The sequence below is a fragment of the Ctenopharyngodon idella genome, chromosome 4 (genome assembly GCF_019924925.1).
Source record: "Ctenopharyngodon idella isolate HZGC_01 chromosome 4, HZGC01, whole genome shotgun sequence".
NCBI lineage: Eukaryota > Metazoa > Chordata > Actinopteri > Cypriniformes > Xenocyprididae > Ctenopharyngodon > Ctenopharyngodon idella.
Genome location: NC_067223.1, coordinates 9,941,659 through 9,956,066, shown reverse-complemented (window position 1 = coordinate 9,956,066; position 14,408 = coordinate 9,941,659). Strand labels below are relative to the sequence as shown.

General features: G+C 38.6%; 1 protein-coding gene across 1 annotated transcript in view; it reads right to left on the bottom strand.

The window, feature by feature from the left end:
* The window catches only part of LOC127511434 (deleted in malignant brain tumors 1 protein-like), a 30,001-nt gene that overhangs the window by 14,325 nt on the left and 1,268 nt on the right, over positions 1-14,408 (bottom strand). The window contains exons 3-7 of the mRNA XM_051892242.1: positions 13,700-14,002; positions 11,242-11,553; positions 9,835-10,137; positions 9,381-9,692; positions 5,699-5,716 (exon numbers count right to left, since the gene is read on the bottom strand). Of these exons, the coding sequence (XP_051748202.1) occupies positions 5,699-5,716; positions 9,381-9,692; positions 9,835-10,137; positions 11,242-11,553; positions 13,700-14,002 (1,248 nt within the window). The remainder of the gene's footprint in view (positions 1-5,698; positions 5,717-9,380; positions 9,693-9,834; positions 10,138-11,241; positions 11,554-13,699; positions 14,003-14,408) is intronic.

Here is a 14,408-nt window from a genome sequence, read left to right as displayed (position 1 = left end):
ATTTCAACTACTGAATGTTTTATAAATACACACACACACACACACACACACACACAAACACACACACACATATATATATATATATATATATATACATATACACTGTTAAAAAAAATTAAAGGAACACTTTGAAAACACATCAGTGTTACAGAACACAGACTCACAACGATGTAGAAATGGATATGAGAGTTTATTGGAAGTGGCAGGTGAAGTAAACAGGCAGGTGATACAGCAGGCAAGTCCATTTCAAACTCAAACTCAAACCAACTCAAAATGGTACTCAGTATTTTGTATGGCCCCCATGTGTTTGTATGCATGTCTGACAATGTCAGGGCATGCTCCTGATGAGACGACAGATGTGTCCTGGGGTATTTCCTCCCAGATCTGGACTTCATCCCGATACCTAATGGCAGTCAGGGTGCCATTGTCTAGCCTGTAGAGGTCTGTGCGTCCCTCCATGGATAAGCCTCCCCAGATCATCACTGACCCACCACCAAACTGGTCTAAACAATGTTACAGGCAGCATAACGTTCTCCACGGCGTCTCCAGACCCTTTCACGTCTGTCACACGCTCAGGGTGAAACTGCGCTCATCTGTGAAAAGCACAGGTGTTCAATGGCAAATGCCAATCGAGCTCCGCGGTGCTGGGCAGTGAGCACAGGGCCCACTAGAGGACGTTGGGCCCTCAGGCCACCCTCATGAAGTCTGATTGTTTCTGATTGTTTGGTCAGAGACATTCACACCAGTGGCCTGCTGGAGGTCATTTTGTAGGGCTCTGGCAGTGATCATCCTGATCCTCCTTGCACAAAGGAGCAGATACTGGTCCTGCTGATGGGTTAAGGACCTTCTACGGCCCTGTCCAGCTCTCCTAGAGTTGCCTGTCTCCTGGAATCTCCTCCATGCTCTTGAGACTTCTCACGTATTGCCATCCTGGAGGAGTTGGACTGCCTGTGCAACCTCTGTAGGGTCCAGGTATCGCCTCATGCTACCAGTAATGACACTGACCCTAGCCACATGCAAAACTAGTGAAAAACAGTCAGAAAAGATGAGTAGGAAAAAAATGTAAGGGGCCTCCACCTGTAAAACCATTCCTGTTTTGGGGGTTGTCTCATTGTTGCTCATCTAGTGCACGTGTTGTTAATTTCATTAACACCAAAATAGCTGAAACTGATTAACAACCCCCTCTGCTACTTAACTGACCAGATCAATATCCCAGGAGTTTAACTGACTTGATGCTATTCTCTGATTAAAAAGTGTTCCTTTAATTTTTTTGAGCAGTGTATATAATAAAAGTTTTTCACACTACTGCACCATTTACCTGAACACACGACTCCTACATCCTCCTTGTGTTGACAGTCATGTTTTCCCCAGCCTGGAGAAGAGCAGCTCCACAGTGATGTCTCATTCCCCTCACACTCCACCTCATCCAGCCATATGGGTCCAGAACCAGGACCAAACCAGGCTGGTACCTGCTGGTTACTGAGGGCCACTCCACACTGCAGCTGTCTGCACACCACATGGGCATCTTTAATATCCCAGGAGTCATCACACACTGTCCCCCATGAGCCACTGTGAAAAACCTCCAGCCTCCCTGCACAGTCTCCCCCAGAACCCACCAGCCTGATGGACCCGCTACCTGATATTCAGAGAAAGAAAAACACATTAGTGATCACTAACAACTGAATGATCTGCCCAAATGTTGCTCTTCTCACCAAGGCAGGTGATTGACAGCTGTTGTGTGGAGCTGCAGTTGAGAGTTTGTGGAGATCTGCAGTTCCCCAGATGAGCTTCACTCCCAGAGCACTGGAAGCCCGTCACACACTCATGACTGCGTTCAGGACTGGATGAAGAGGAGCCGGAGAAGTTCAGCACAGAGCCACAGCCCAGCTGTCTGCAGACCACAGAGGATTCAGTGAGACTCCAGGAGTCCAGCAGAACTCTCCTCCAGACCTGATGGATGGAAACTTCCACCTCCCCCTCACACAGTCTCTCTCCAGACAACCGCACCAGACCATCATGAACAGCTAGAGAGGAATCTGAGGAGAAGAGCTGATGTTTTACTAAAGTATTGCAAGTTTGAGAATATACTTTACATAAATAATAAATTTACTGTACATTTTAAATAAATGGCGAGAATATTTTCTTTCATTTAGAAATGAACATATGAAATTGCACATGTAGTGAGATGAAATGTTGTCTTTATACTTTTGTATTTATCTTTCAGCTGCTCACACTAATAAGGACTCACTAGAGCAGATGACTCCAACATCTCGTCTATGAGAACATTCAGCTCGACTCCATGAAGAGATGGAACATTCTGAGAGTTTTGTTTCATTCCCGTCACAATCAAACACATCAGCCCAGATTTCACCACTTCCCTCTCCAAACCAGTCTGATCCCACAACAGACACAGCAATCCCACAATTCAACTGTCTACAGAGGACACTGGCAGCTCTCATATCCCAGCATGCATCACACACTGTGCCCCATTCATTGAGGAACCGAAGCTCCACTCTTCCAGAACAAGAGTCTGAACCGTTCATCAGTTTGGCCTCTGTGTAACCTGAATAAAGAACAGAGAATAGTGTATTAAAATATTGTATAATGCACCTGACAGAGAAGATTTACTTTATCAAATACAAATGCAGAGACACTGAATACTGATAATTTACCAGAACAGATCAGTCCCACAGTATTGTCACTGGTGCAGTTGTGTTTGAGTGATGATGATGTTGGACAGAGTTGAATCTGAGACTCATTTCCTCTGCACTGAATCTCTTGTGTCCACATCTGAGTGTCTCCTTTGCCAAAAGCATCTTCTCCCAGCACCTGTACAGGAGCCCCACAGTCCAGCTCTCTACACACAACCTCTGCATCCTGCTGGTCAAAGGCAGCAGCACACACTGAACCCCAGGTGTTCCCATGAATCACCTCTAATCTCCCAGAACACAGGTGAGGCCCATCAGTAAGTCTGGACTGTTTATGATCTATTTATATTAAAAACCATACAAAATAGATTTATTCAGAGTCTCAGTTTTAAGAGTATGTTTAAAACTAACAACATTTAGATTTAACTAAATAACATGTATATTTGCTAATTAGTTAACACATGTTAATCAGGTTAGATTTTCACCCAATAATGTATTGCAAAATACATCCAATTACCAAAATATAAAGAGTGGAATTCACTTAGAATCAACTGCACACATTGTTTGTGCAGATTAGCCGATTAGCACAACGAAAAAAAAAAAATGCACAAAATCGGTGCTGAAGCCAATTTGCACAGCACAGTTTAGATCTGACAGCATATTAGAATGACAGTGTGACAAACAATGATACATTAATTCACAATTCTGATTATAGTAAATACCGTAAGTCATCCTTTGTCAATTATAACTGTGGTAACTCCAAGTACTTAAATTTCATTTGCCACAACTAAGGCTTATAAAGCATATAATACGCATAAATGTTTCAGATTGTTGGCTAATGTTTCAACTATGTAACAAGATATTTTTCAACACCTGAAGTTTTCAAAACAACTCCAAATGTGTAATGGTGGGGATGCTGAAAATTATTTTAATTTGCAAAACTGTTACCCAATCATAGCAGTGGGCGTTTCCAACTCTTGAGTGCGGCATGCATATCAAAACGGAGTGTTCAAAAGAGAGGGTCAAAAACAGAATAGAAAATTGCTGATTGCTTCTAAATTAAGATGTTTTTTACGTAAAATAATGTTATCTAGATTACATTGTAAGTGGACCATTATAAAATTTAAAAACAAAATGCAGTTCATGACCCCTTTAACACAAATATCCCTTTTATATAAAGATGAATTTACCATCTTTTCAATGATAATGTGATTGAAACTGCACAGAGCAAACAGCACAGTTTTGTGAAAAGCCATCAGTAATGAGCCTTATTTAGACAGAATGGAGGAATGTTTGCACAGAAAAGAACAATGACTCAATTAAAGGCACAATATTAAAGGCACCGCTAGACGTTGCTTATTCAAATCAAAGGCGTAGCTTGATGACACCTTGATTTTGTGGAATCATGGGAGGTGTTGTCTTCATGTCTAAAGCTCGTGAAAAGAAATCTGACGGGACTCGGAAAGAAATCTTATTCATGGATGAGCTAATGTATTAAAAATTTATTAACATTACTGTAGTATGAAGCAGAGTGTGGCTGAAAGCCATTGGAGCTGAACAAGGCGGCTGGAGTGATTGCTAATGAGAGACCAGCACAACACGCGGCTCGAGAGCAGTCGAGCTTTTATTATGCTGCAGACGAGCGCTTCGTTTCTTCCAGTCATGCGTATGTGGGGTAATGCAGCGCTGTTTATCATATTAGATACATTTGATTTGTTTGTTTAAAGTTGTTATAATGCTACTCTGTGCGTTTGTTCGGCGGCTACTATAAGACACTGGTTGCACACTGCAGTAAGCTAGGTCGATATTAGGCATGGTAAAACATGGTACTCACGGTAAATCAAGAAAACAACATTTAAACAATACGACTGTGTTTAGCTATATAACAATAATTCATTTTCTGTCGATGAATGTATTCAAATAGTGGCTCACCTGTCTAATAAAAAGGTAAATTGAGGGGAACGCGGGTATGATGTCATGGATAGGTGAAACAGGGACACGGTTCGTGTCCTGGTTAAAATTGCTTATTTCTCTGGATTTAAACATTCTTGGAAACATCTGGGATAATGTAAGTACACAAGTCAACAAAATATATAACATTGTTCAAGTAGTTTTGGGATATTTCAGTCCAAAAAATCTTATATATTGTGCCTTTAAACAAGTGCCTTAAACATAGTGCCATTTTGGTGCTGAATGTGCCTGTTTAATTTGCTTGTAGATGGTTAGCAAATAAAAAATATCTTTTTGCACTGATAACACATGCAAATGTGCTGCAACTGTTTAGTTAATTCACCCCAAAGTGTTTTGAATTTAAATCTCATTGACCTGAGCAGATGACTCCAGCATCATTACTATGATCACATGGTTGTCTTAATGATCCACAGTTCTTCAGTGTAGACTCTGATCCAGTACACATGACAAAAGTCATCCAGACTGGTCCTGATCCTGGTCCAAAATGAGCATCACTCAGAGCATCTACAGGTTCTCCACAGTCCAGCTCTCTACACACCACTGCAGCATCAGCCAAATCCCAGCCAACACCACACACTGTTCCCCACTGACCTCTATGAAGAACCTCCACTCTACCAGCACAGCGACTGTTACCACCAACCAACCTTACATTCACACGGTCTATGTATTAAACAGAGAATGAGAGATAAACAAATGTGGAAGGACCAAGAGAAAGTAAAATTAAATATTGACAATGAGGAAAAAAATACAACACTTAAAATTATTTTGATCAATTAATGGAAATCTTGTCCAACCTGCACACATGAGCCCAACACTGTTGTCATGTGAACAGTTGTTTTCATGTGATGGTGATGTTGGACAGAGGTGAATCTGAGACTCATTTCCTCTGCACTGAATCTCTTGTGTCCACATCTGAGTGTCTCCTTTGCCAAAAGCATCTTCTCCCAGCACCTGTACAGGAGCCCCACAGTCCAGCTCTCTACACACAACCTCTGCATCCTGCTGGTCAAAGGCAGCAGCACACACTGAAACCCACGTCTGATCATCGAGTATCTCTAACCTCCCAGAGCAGCGAGAACCTCCAACCAGCCTGACTCCTGAAGAAGACAGTACACACATAAAAACATGAGACACTTATTTTATAAGTGAAATAAAAAAAAAAAAAAAAATAAAAAAAAAAAACCCTGTAAGTTTTATAGTTGAGAATTTGATTTTTTGTGTTGGTTATCTTTGGATTGATTGTTCACAATAAACAGTTTACAATAAACTCCTTCACTCATTCATGAGTCTCAGTAATGCTCTTATCCTGTTCAGACAATAGTGGTAACAATCAGACTCTTCAATTTACTAGAAATAATAATTAATTTCTTCTTAGGTTTCCACAAAATCATTATTTCCAGTAAATGAAGAGTCTTGATTGTTACCACAATTGTCTGACCAGGATAAATGCATTACTGAGACTCATGAATGAGAGAAGCAGCAGGCACATGATCTGAGACCAGCTACTCCTAAAATCCATCTCTGGGCCAGTAGGTGTCTTTGCATAGAAAATAACAAAAACCTAGATTAATGTTGTATAGTTCTTTGTTAGTTCATTAAACCTAACGCATTAACTAATGTTAGCAAATTTAACTTCAGTGTTAAGTGTTACAAAACATTAAATGTATGTTATGCAATTCTGTTTTTTTTTTTTTTCTTTAGATCAGGGGCCTCATTTATAAAACTTTCTGTAGATTTCATCCTAAAAGTGTGCGTACGCACAAACGTTTTCAGAATTATTAAACCATGCGTACGCCAGAACCTGCGCAATATTCCTTTCATAAAACCCAGTCATCAGAAGTCTGTGCGTACATGAATCTCCGCCCCGTCTCCTCAGTGAAATAACCATATATGGAGCTTACAACACCTAGTTTAACTATGCATTACGTCATCCGCATATCATTTCCACACATATTCCCATCCACGTGACACCATGTTTAATGGTACAAGACATTAGGAAAATGACTATAAATGCAATCACATTACATTGCTAAAAAATAATTTACTATCCTTGCTTTGTTTTAGAAAAAAATAAATCAAACTTGTATAAAATACTGGGTAATGCTTTAGATTACAGCCCGGAAAGTACTGCATAATTACAATGAATTTACAGCGTAACTTTCGATAATTATAGTGTACCTATAAAGTAAGTACGTGTAAGTATAGGGGAACAATATGTAAAGTCTTGGGAATAAAGGGGTAACAACCAGGAAAATAACAAATTATTTATACTGTAAGTATTTTAGAACTAAGGGGTACTTATACTATTATGATAGACGACAATCTTACGTTTGGGAGCAATTTAGCGAGAAAGTGCACCGATTAAGTTGTTTCAAGGCAAGTAGAAAGAACTATTGCAATCTTTTTTAATACATGCGGAAATATACTTTTGTTTCATATAGTTACAGGGTATGTATGACATTGCTGGCCGTAAATTAAAGTGGTGTTTGTTACACACTTATTTCATGTAGTTACAGGGTAAGTAATTAAAAAAAAAAAAACGCAAACAATCTGTTACTTGTAGTAAAAATGCAGTACAAGTGAGAAACAACTAGTTGTGTACTCAAAGTTTACTACTGTTACACTTATAGTACACTTAAATGTATACTTCAGTTGGGCCAATCTAGTCCCAAGCGGTATTAAAATAGTACACTTACAAGTTTACTACTAGTACATTGATACTAGTATAATTACTACATAAAGTAGGCTATACTTAAAAAATATACTTGAACATTACTTAAGTATACTTGATAAAATGAACTTGAAGTATACTTCTTTTTAAAATTTAAAGTGGAATTGTCATGCGCCAAAGCAATCCTCGCTGTAGTTAAAACATTAAAACACAGCATGCCACAGGACAAGTGTTCAAGCAACGCATCCACTACAAATATTTCTATTTAAATTAATATAAAATGTTGTAACTTCTGGATAATAATATCATTTCATTTCGGTGCTTAACTCCATTAAGGAGAGGGACATATTTAATCTAAATGGGGAAACTGAAATGTTTAAATGGAAAACAGAGTTTAAAATTATTCTGTTTACTTCATTACTTCGCTCACTCCAGTAAAAGTGTGCGTACACACAGTCTAGAGCTCCCATACCATGCGCACATATTTATGCTAAGTTTATTTTTTAATAATATTTCAGTGCATTCAGTGCTTTTTACTTGAGTTTCTCAGAGTTGTTGCAACTGACCCCAAAGAGGGAATGGTTGCAACAGTACACAGGGCCAGTTGCAACCTTTATTAAAATGTAAAAAAATCATTGTTTAACATCATTTTCAAATGTATTCATTTTACTCATGAACAGTTTTCTGGCTGTTGTAAACTGGCTGTATAAAGACAAAGACTAAAAGGAAACAAGACATTTTCAAGTAACAACCAGTTGGTAAATTATTACAATACATTTGAACTACAAAATATTTTTTTAAATCAAAATCAACACTAAAATTGAATAATCTGTGAACTTTTGTAAAAGTTTACAGAATTACTGTATGTGTTTGAGCGAACGCTGGAATATATTCTCTTACATATTCTTGGAAGGTTATGTGGAAAATGGCAAAGTCTTTTGCCTCAGACCTCAGTGTCCTGCCTTTATGCTTCACTATGTTTGCTGCAAACATCAGAACAGAGAGACACCCCTATCTGTTGTGCAGTTTCTCTCTTGTGACATACTGAAAACACAGAACAGATCAAATGTTTGCCTAGTCTGATTTTACTTAAATAAAAACTGTTTAATTATATAAAATATGGGAGATGCCTGACTATTAACAGCGGTTCTTTATTAATACATAAAATTATAATTTTGTTTTGCTATGACATTGATTATACATTGAGTTGTAGTCGATAGCATTATATCCTGACCTGGGACTTGATGCTATCCTGTGCCTTATCACCTACTCCCTGATTTCAGCTTAATCAGGTAATCATTCATATTCCTGAATCTGTGTTAAATTCGAGGAATGTAACTGATCTCCAAGCCTGTTCCCACTGAAACACAATCACAAAAAAACTACACCTTGCGTTTGAGAAAGTGACTTACATGGCTATTTTGTGATATTTAAACAGAGTAAGGTCTACATAAGGTGAATCTGCAGCTTTAAAGACATTTTCATTAAAAAAAAAAAAAAAAAAAACACTAACTCTTTTATTCTTCAAGATAAATTTGAATGCTATGTGAACTGAGAATAATGTCATGGCCATAGTTCAGAGGTGTTTATTCCTCTTCATGAGGAGTTTTCATTGTTCCTAATGACCTTGATTAGCTGCTTCTGTTAATTTCAGTATTGCTTCAACATCATCAGTGACGGAGAATCAATCATAATGTAAAGCTGATTCAACAATATTACCATTGATTATTTTTGTTAATTTCAGTATTGCTTCAACATCAGAGATGGAGAATTACTCATAGTGTAATGTTGATTCAATAGCATTACCATTGATTTTTTTTTCTTTTTTTTTTTTCTTACCATTGTTTCAACTTTACATGCGGGTGCAAATGTGATATTGAACCATCATAACTTCATAATGTTGATTCAATGAAATTATCATTGATTTGTGGTTGAAATCTCAACATTGTTTCAACAGTAACTGAGGGTGCAAAAGTGATGTTGAAAAATATCACTTTGTAATGTTAATTCAATGCAATTATAGCATTAACGCATCAACACTGACTTAACATTGTTTCAATGATTACATGCTATCTGGGGAAGCAGTTTACCTGAGCAGATGACTCTGGCTATTCCATTAGGACCACAGCCATGTCTATTCCCTATTGATGCTCCACAGTTCTTCAGTGAAGACTCTGATCCAGCACACAACACAGTACTCCATGTCCATGTTGGTTCTGGTCCAAAATGAGCATCAATCAGAGCATCTGAAGGTTCTCCACAGTCCAGCTCTCTACACACCACTGCAGCATCAGTCATATCCCAGGAATCACCACACACTGTTCCCCACTGACCTCTATGAAGAACCTCCACTCTACCAGCACAGCGACTGGTAACATTTATCAGTCTCACATTCACACCATCTATATATTGAACAGAGAGAATGAGAGGCAAAGAGACAGTGAAGGACAGATAATAATAATGATTGAAATGCGGTGAAAACACAAAGACACAAAACAATGAAGAAAAAAACAACAACTTTATTATATGGAAATTTGTTCAAACCTGCACACACCAGTCCAACATCACTTTCATGAGAACAGTTGTTTTCATGTGATGGTGATGTTGGACAGAGGTGAATCTGAGACTCATTTCCTCTGCACTGAATCTCTTGTGTCCACATCTGAGCGTCTCCTTTTCCAAAAGCATCTTCTCTCAGCACCTGTACAGGAGCCCCACAGTCCAGCTCTCTACACACAACCTCTGCATCCTGCTGGTCAAAGGCAGCAGCACACACTGAAACCCACGACTGATCATCAAGTATCTCTAACCTCCCAGAGCAGCGAGAACCTCCGACCAGCCTGACTCCTGAAAGAACACAGATCATTTAAATGGTAAATTAATAACACTTGATGTATAGAAAATAGATTCTTAAGATAATTTCATATGGCGTTTTATTTTTTGGATTTCTTAAGGCGGGTGCACACTGTGATTTTGGCCACGATTTGGTTGTCTGAGACAAATTTTGCAAATCCTAAAAGATTCCTATAATCCTAGGCTAAAATCTGTAGTCTTTGATGGCTAGTTTGACGTGTTCACAGGTAGCCGATTAATGACCGTTTTGATCAAATTTTTTGTCTCTGACGAAATTCTGGCAGTGTCAGAAGATTTGGCACACAGTCCTGCAGTGTGACTTCTCCTACGACGAATGTCAAATTGTCTTCGTTTTTCAAGACAAGCCGTTATCAAAATTAACGGTAGAGATTTCTTTGTTAGCCACCATTTCAGTCCCGCGTGTAATGCAGCTCACAGTCACCGAACGTGTGTGGGTTGATGATGTAAAACTCCGGACAAGTTTTCATGCGCGCATCCGTTTTTAACGTGTCTTGACTGTTGTACGGTCTGACATAAATGACAGCTGAGATCCCGCAGTGTGACATGAGGATCATGAACGTACAGTCTGACAAGCAACAATCGTAAAGGACTATTATAAATCGCACAGTGTGCATCCGGCTTTAAGCAACAAAAACACTGGGCTACACATTTTGTGTTTGTATTTTAAAGTCAACCAACTTCCAATAAATAAACAAATAAATAAATAAAAACCTACAAGATAAAAGAGAGGTAAAAAAAAGAATAAACAGCAAAAAGTGTTTAGTCTATACAGAACAAATAAATGTTCTCATTTATTTGGTCATAGCAGATGCTGCTGTCTGAGACAGTGAAAAAATTGTGAAAGAGTTTAAACCACAAAGTTCATTAACAGTTCATTACTCATGTAAGAGAAGTGCTTGTAGATGTTTCTTTGTATGTATACAGTAAATGGTCTCAGCAGGCAGAGTTGAGAGAATTATTCCATCATTATTCCAGCGAGAAACAGTGAAAGTTAAAAGAGTGATTTTTGTTAAAATTTAGTGAAATGTGAACAATGTTCAGTGATGTAATAATGAACTCAGATTTGGAGCAACTTACCTGAGCAGATGACTCCAGCATGTTTACCGTGATCACATCTATGTTTACCCCATTCTGACCCACAGTTCTTCACTGTAGTCTCTGATCCAGTACACATGACAGTACTCATCCAGATTGGTCCTGATCCTGGTCCAAAAGAAGCATCACTCAGAGCATCTACAGGTTCTCCACAGTCCAGCTCTCTACACACCACTGCAGCATCAGCCAAATCCCAGAGATCACCACACACTGTTCCCCACTGACCTCTATGAAGAACCTCCACTCTACCAGCACAGCGACTGGTACCATTAACCAACCTCACATTTGCATGTTCTGTGTATTGAACAGAGAAAATGAAACATGAAGAGACATTGAGAAAAAGGAAGTAAATAAGATAAACAAATCACATGAAGAAAAAACGCTTGCAGTATAGCAGCTTCTAATAGAAATAGGACCCCTGGTAAGCTTTGAAAAATGTCTTCATTGTTTATTATCTTGGTCTTACCTTCAATTGCAGTTTAGATTTTTTGCTAATATTTTGAAGTAAATTTATAGAAAAAAAAAATAAAAAAAATAGTAAAATGAATAACAGTAAATTTGTAGTAGTAGGCACAAAACATGCCTGCCACAATTATTAGCACCTCTAGACATTCTTATTTAAGGAGCTGGTTGAGCTGCACAAATCAGGAAGTGGCCATAAGAAAATGGTTGAGAATTCCCATGATGATGGGAATAAATAGGAAGTTTAGATCAACTATAGATGTTAACAATCAGTAAGAAGGATAGTTTGTGTGGCCAAAAAGAATCTCTAAAGATCATAGTTGGAGAAATGCCATGTTAAAGGTCTTGCGGTAATGAAAGTCTTCAAAATTTGATCAGATATGCCCACATTTGAAGGATTACCATAAAACCTATAAGCACATACAGTTTGCCAGACATCACTGGAGTTTTTAGTGGGACTGCAGGTAGTTAGAAGAGACTTTTTAAGGCCCAGGTATACTTCATTTTCCGCGTTCCACTCTGTCTTGTGCACAGTTGTGCGGACGTGCCATTCGACGCGGGGTGTGCGGACATTTGCGGACCTTCCTGATGACAGAAATTGCATCATGCGGACGGTGCGTGGACGGCCGAAGTATACTAGAGTCAAACAAATGAGATGGGCATGCCTGGTTCTATGAGGGTGATAGAGGGTGCTAAGGACCCCCAAACAAAAGCAAGAGCACGCTGAAACTATAATAATAGCATATTGCTGAAGCAGATTTGGCAAATGCTCTGGTGTGAATTTGTGTTTGTGCTCTTAAGAGCGCCAAAGGTTTCTATTTACAACATGTTTTTGCAGCATTGAGCAATTTAGAACATGATGCAAGGAGCCACAGCCTCCACAGACATGCAGTTTGCCATTGTTTTTTGCCATAGCCACTCTGCTCCCCCGATCTAAAGCCCACAGAAAACCTGTGGGAGGACCAGAAGAAAGGAGCCCATATGTGTGCCTAAAGCCCGGGATACACTGCACGATTTCAGCAATCCTATAAGATCATTACTTTATCACACTGTGCGACATGGATCTATTAAACTTGGGTACGACAAGCATGTAGAATGTACGATGATGACACCTGTTGACTCGTAGGCTACGATGCAAGTTTCTGTTGAAGAATAAAACGTCATCAGCATGCGCTGCTGGTAAACAATAAAAAAAAAAAAAAAAAACATGTTGAATCACACTTTGAAAGTTGTAGTCTTTCTGTGCGCTGGGAAAAAAAGGCTGCTACGACCTACGTCTACTGACCAGCCAATAAAAATGTGACATGAAATCAACGCGACACGGCGCTAAAACTTAAAACTGCTTACCTCAAGCTCTTTTCCCTTATTCTTTCGCCGCTTCCTTTTTTTATTTTCAGCACACATAAAAACTACAACTGCCAATGTGTGATTCAACATGGTGTTTTGTTTACCACTAGCGCATGCTGATGACGTTTTATTCTTCTATAGAAACTTGCATCGTAGCCTACGAGTCAACAGGTGTCATCATCGTACAGTCTACATGCATGTCCTTCCCAAGTTTAGTAGATCCATGTCGCACAGTGTGTAAAAAAAATCATGATTTTATAGGATTGCTAAAATCGTGCAGTGTATCCAGGGCTTTAGGGATCTGAAGGATCTGTAGGGATTTTTATATGCAGGAATGGTCTCAGATCCCATGCCACGTGTTCCCCAGCCTTATTATGCATTATTACAGAAGATTCAGAGCTGTTATTCTGGCAAAAGCAGGTTCCACAAAGAAAGGGGTGACAATAATTGTGGCACACAAATGTTTGAGGAAAAAAAATGTTTTAGTAATTTTTGTATTTCAAATGTTTTAATTAAAGTTTACATTTTTGTCAATATTATAAAATTGTAAAATTGAAAGACCAAGAGGAAAGGGCATTTTGAAATAGGTTTCAACCTGGAGATTTGAATCTGAAGTGGAATGAGTTCTAACCTGCACACACCAACCCAACACTATCTTCATGTGAACAGTTGTTTTCATGTGATGGTGATGTTGAACAGAGGTGAATCTGAGACTCATTTCCTCTGCACTGAATCTCGTGTGTCCACATCTGAGCGTCTCCTTTGCCAAAAGCATCTTCTCCCAGCACCTGTACAGGAGCCCCACAGTCCAGCTCTCTACACACAACCTCTGCATCCTGCTGGTCAAAGGCAGCAGCACACACTGAAACCCACGACTGATCATCAAGTATCTCTAACCTCCCAGAGCAGTGAGAACCTCCAACCAGCCTGACTCCTGAAAGAACAACAGATCATTTAAATGGTAAAATAATAACACTTGATGTATAAAAATTCTTAAGATAATTTCATATGGCGTTTTATTTTTTGAATTTCTGAAACAACTTTTTTTAAACAAATGTTTATACAGGAATTTTGACAATATAATAAATGTAAATAAAAAATTAAGTTTGTCACACATCCACATTAGTGTCTTTGTATGGTTTTGTTTCACAGTTTGGTATTGTCAAATAAAACTGAGGAACAAAAACACTGAGCTACACGTTTTGTGTTTGTATTTTAAAGTCAACCAACTTCCAATAAATAAACAAATAAATAAAAAAATAAATAAAAACCTACAAGATGAAAGAGAGGAAAACAAAGAATAAACAGCAAATGTGAACAATGCTCAGTGATGTAATAAT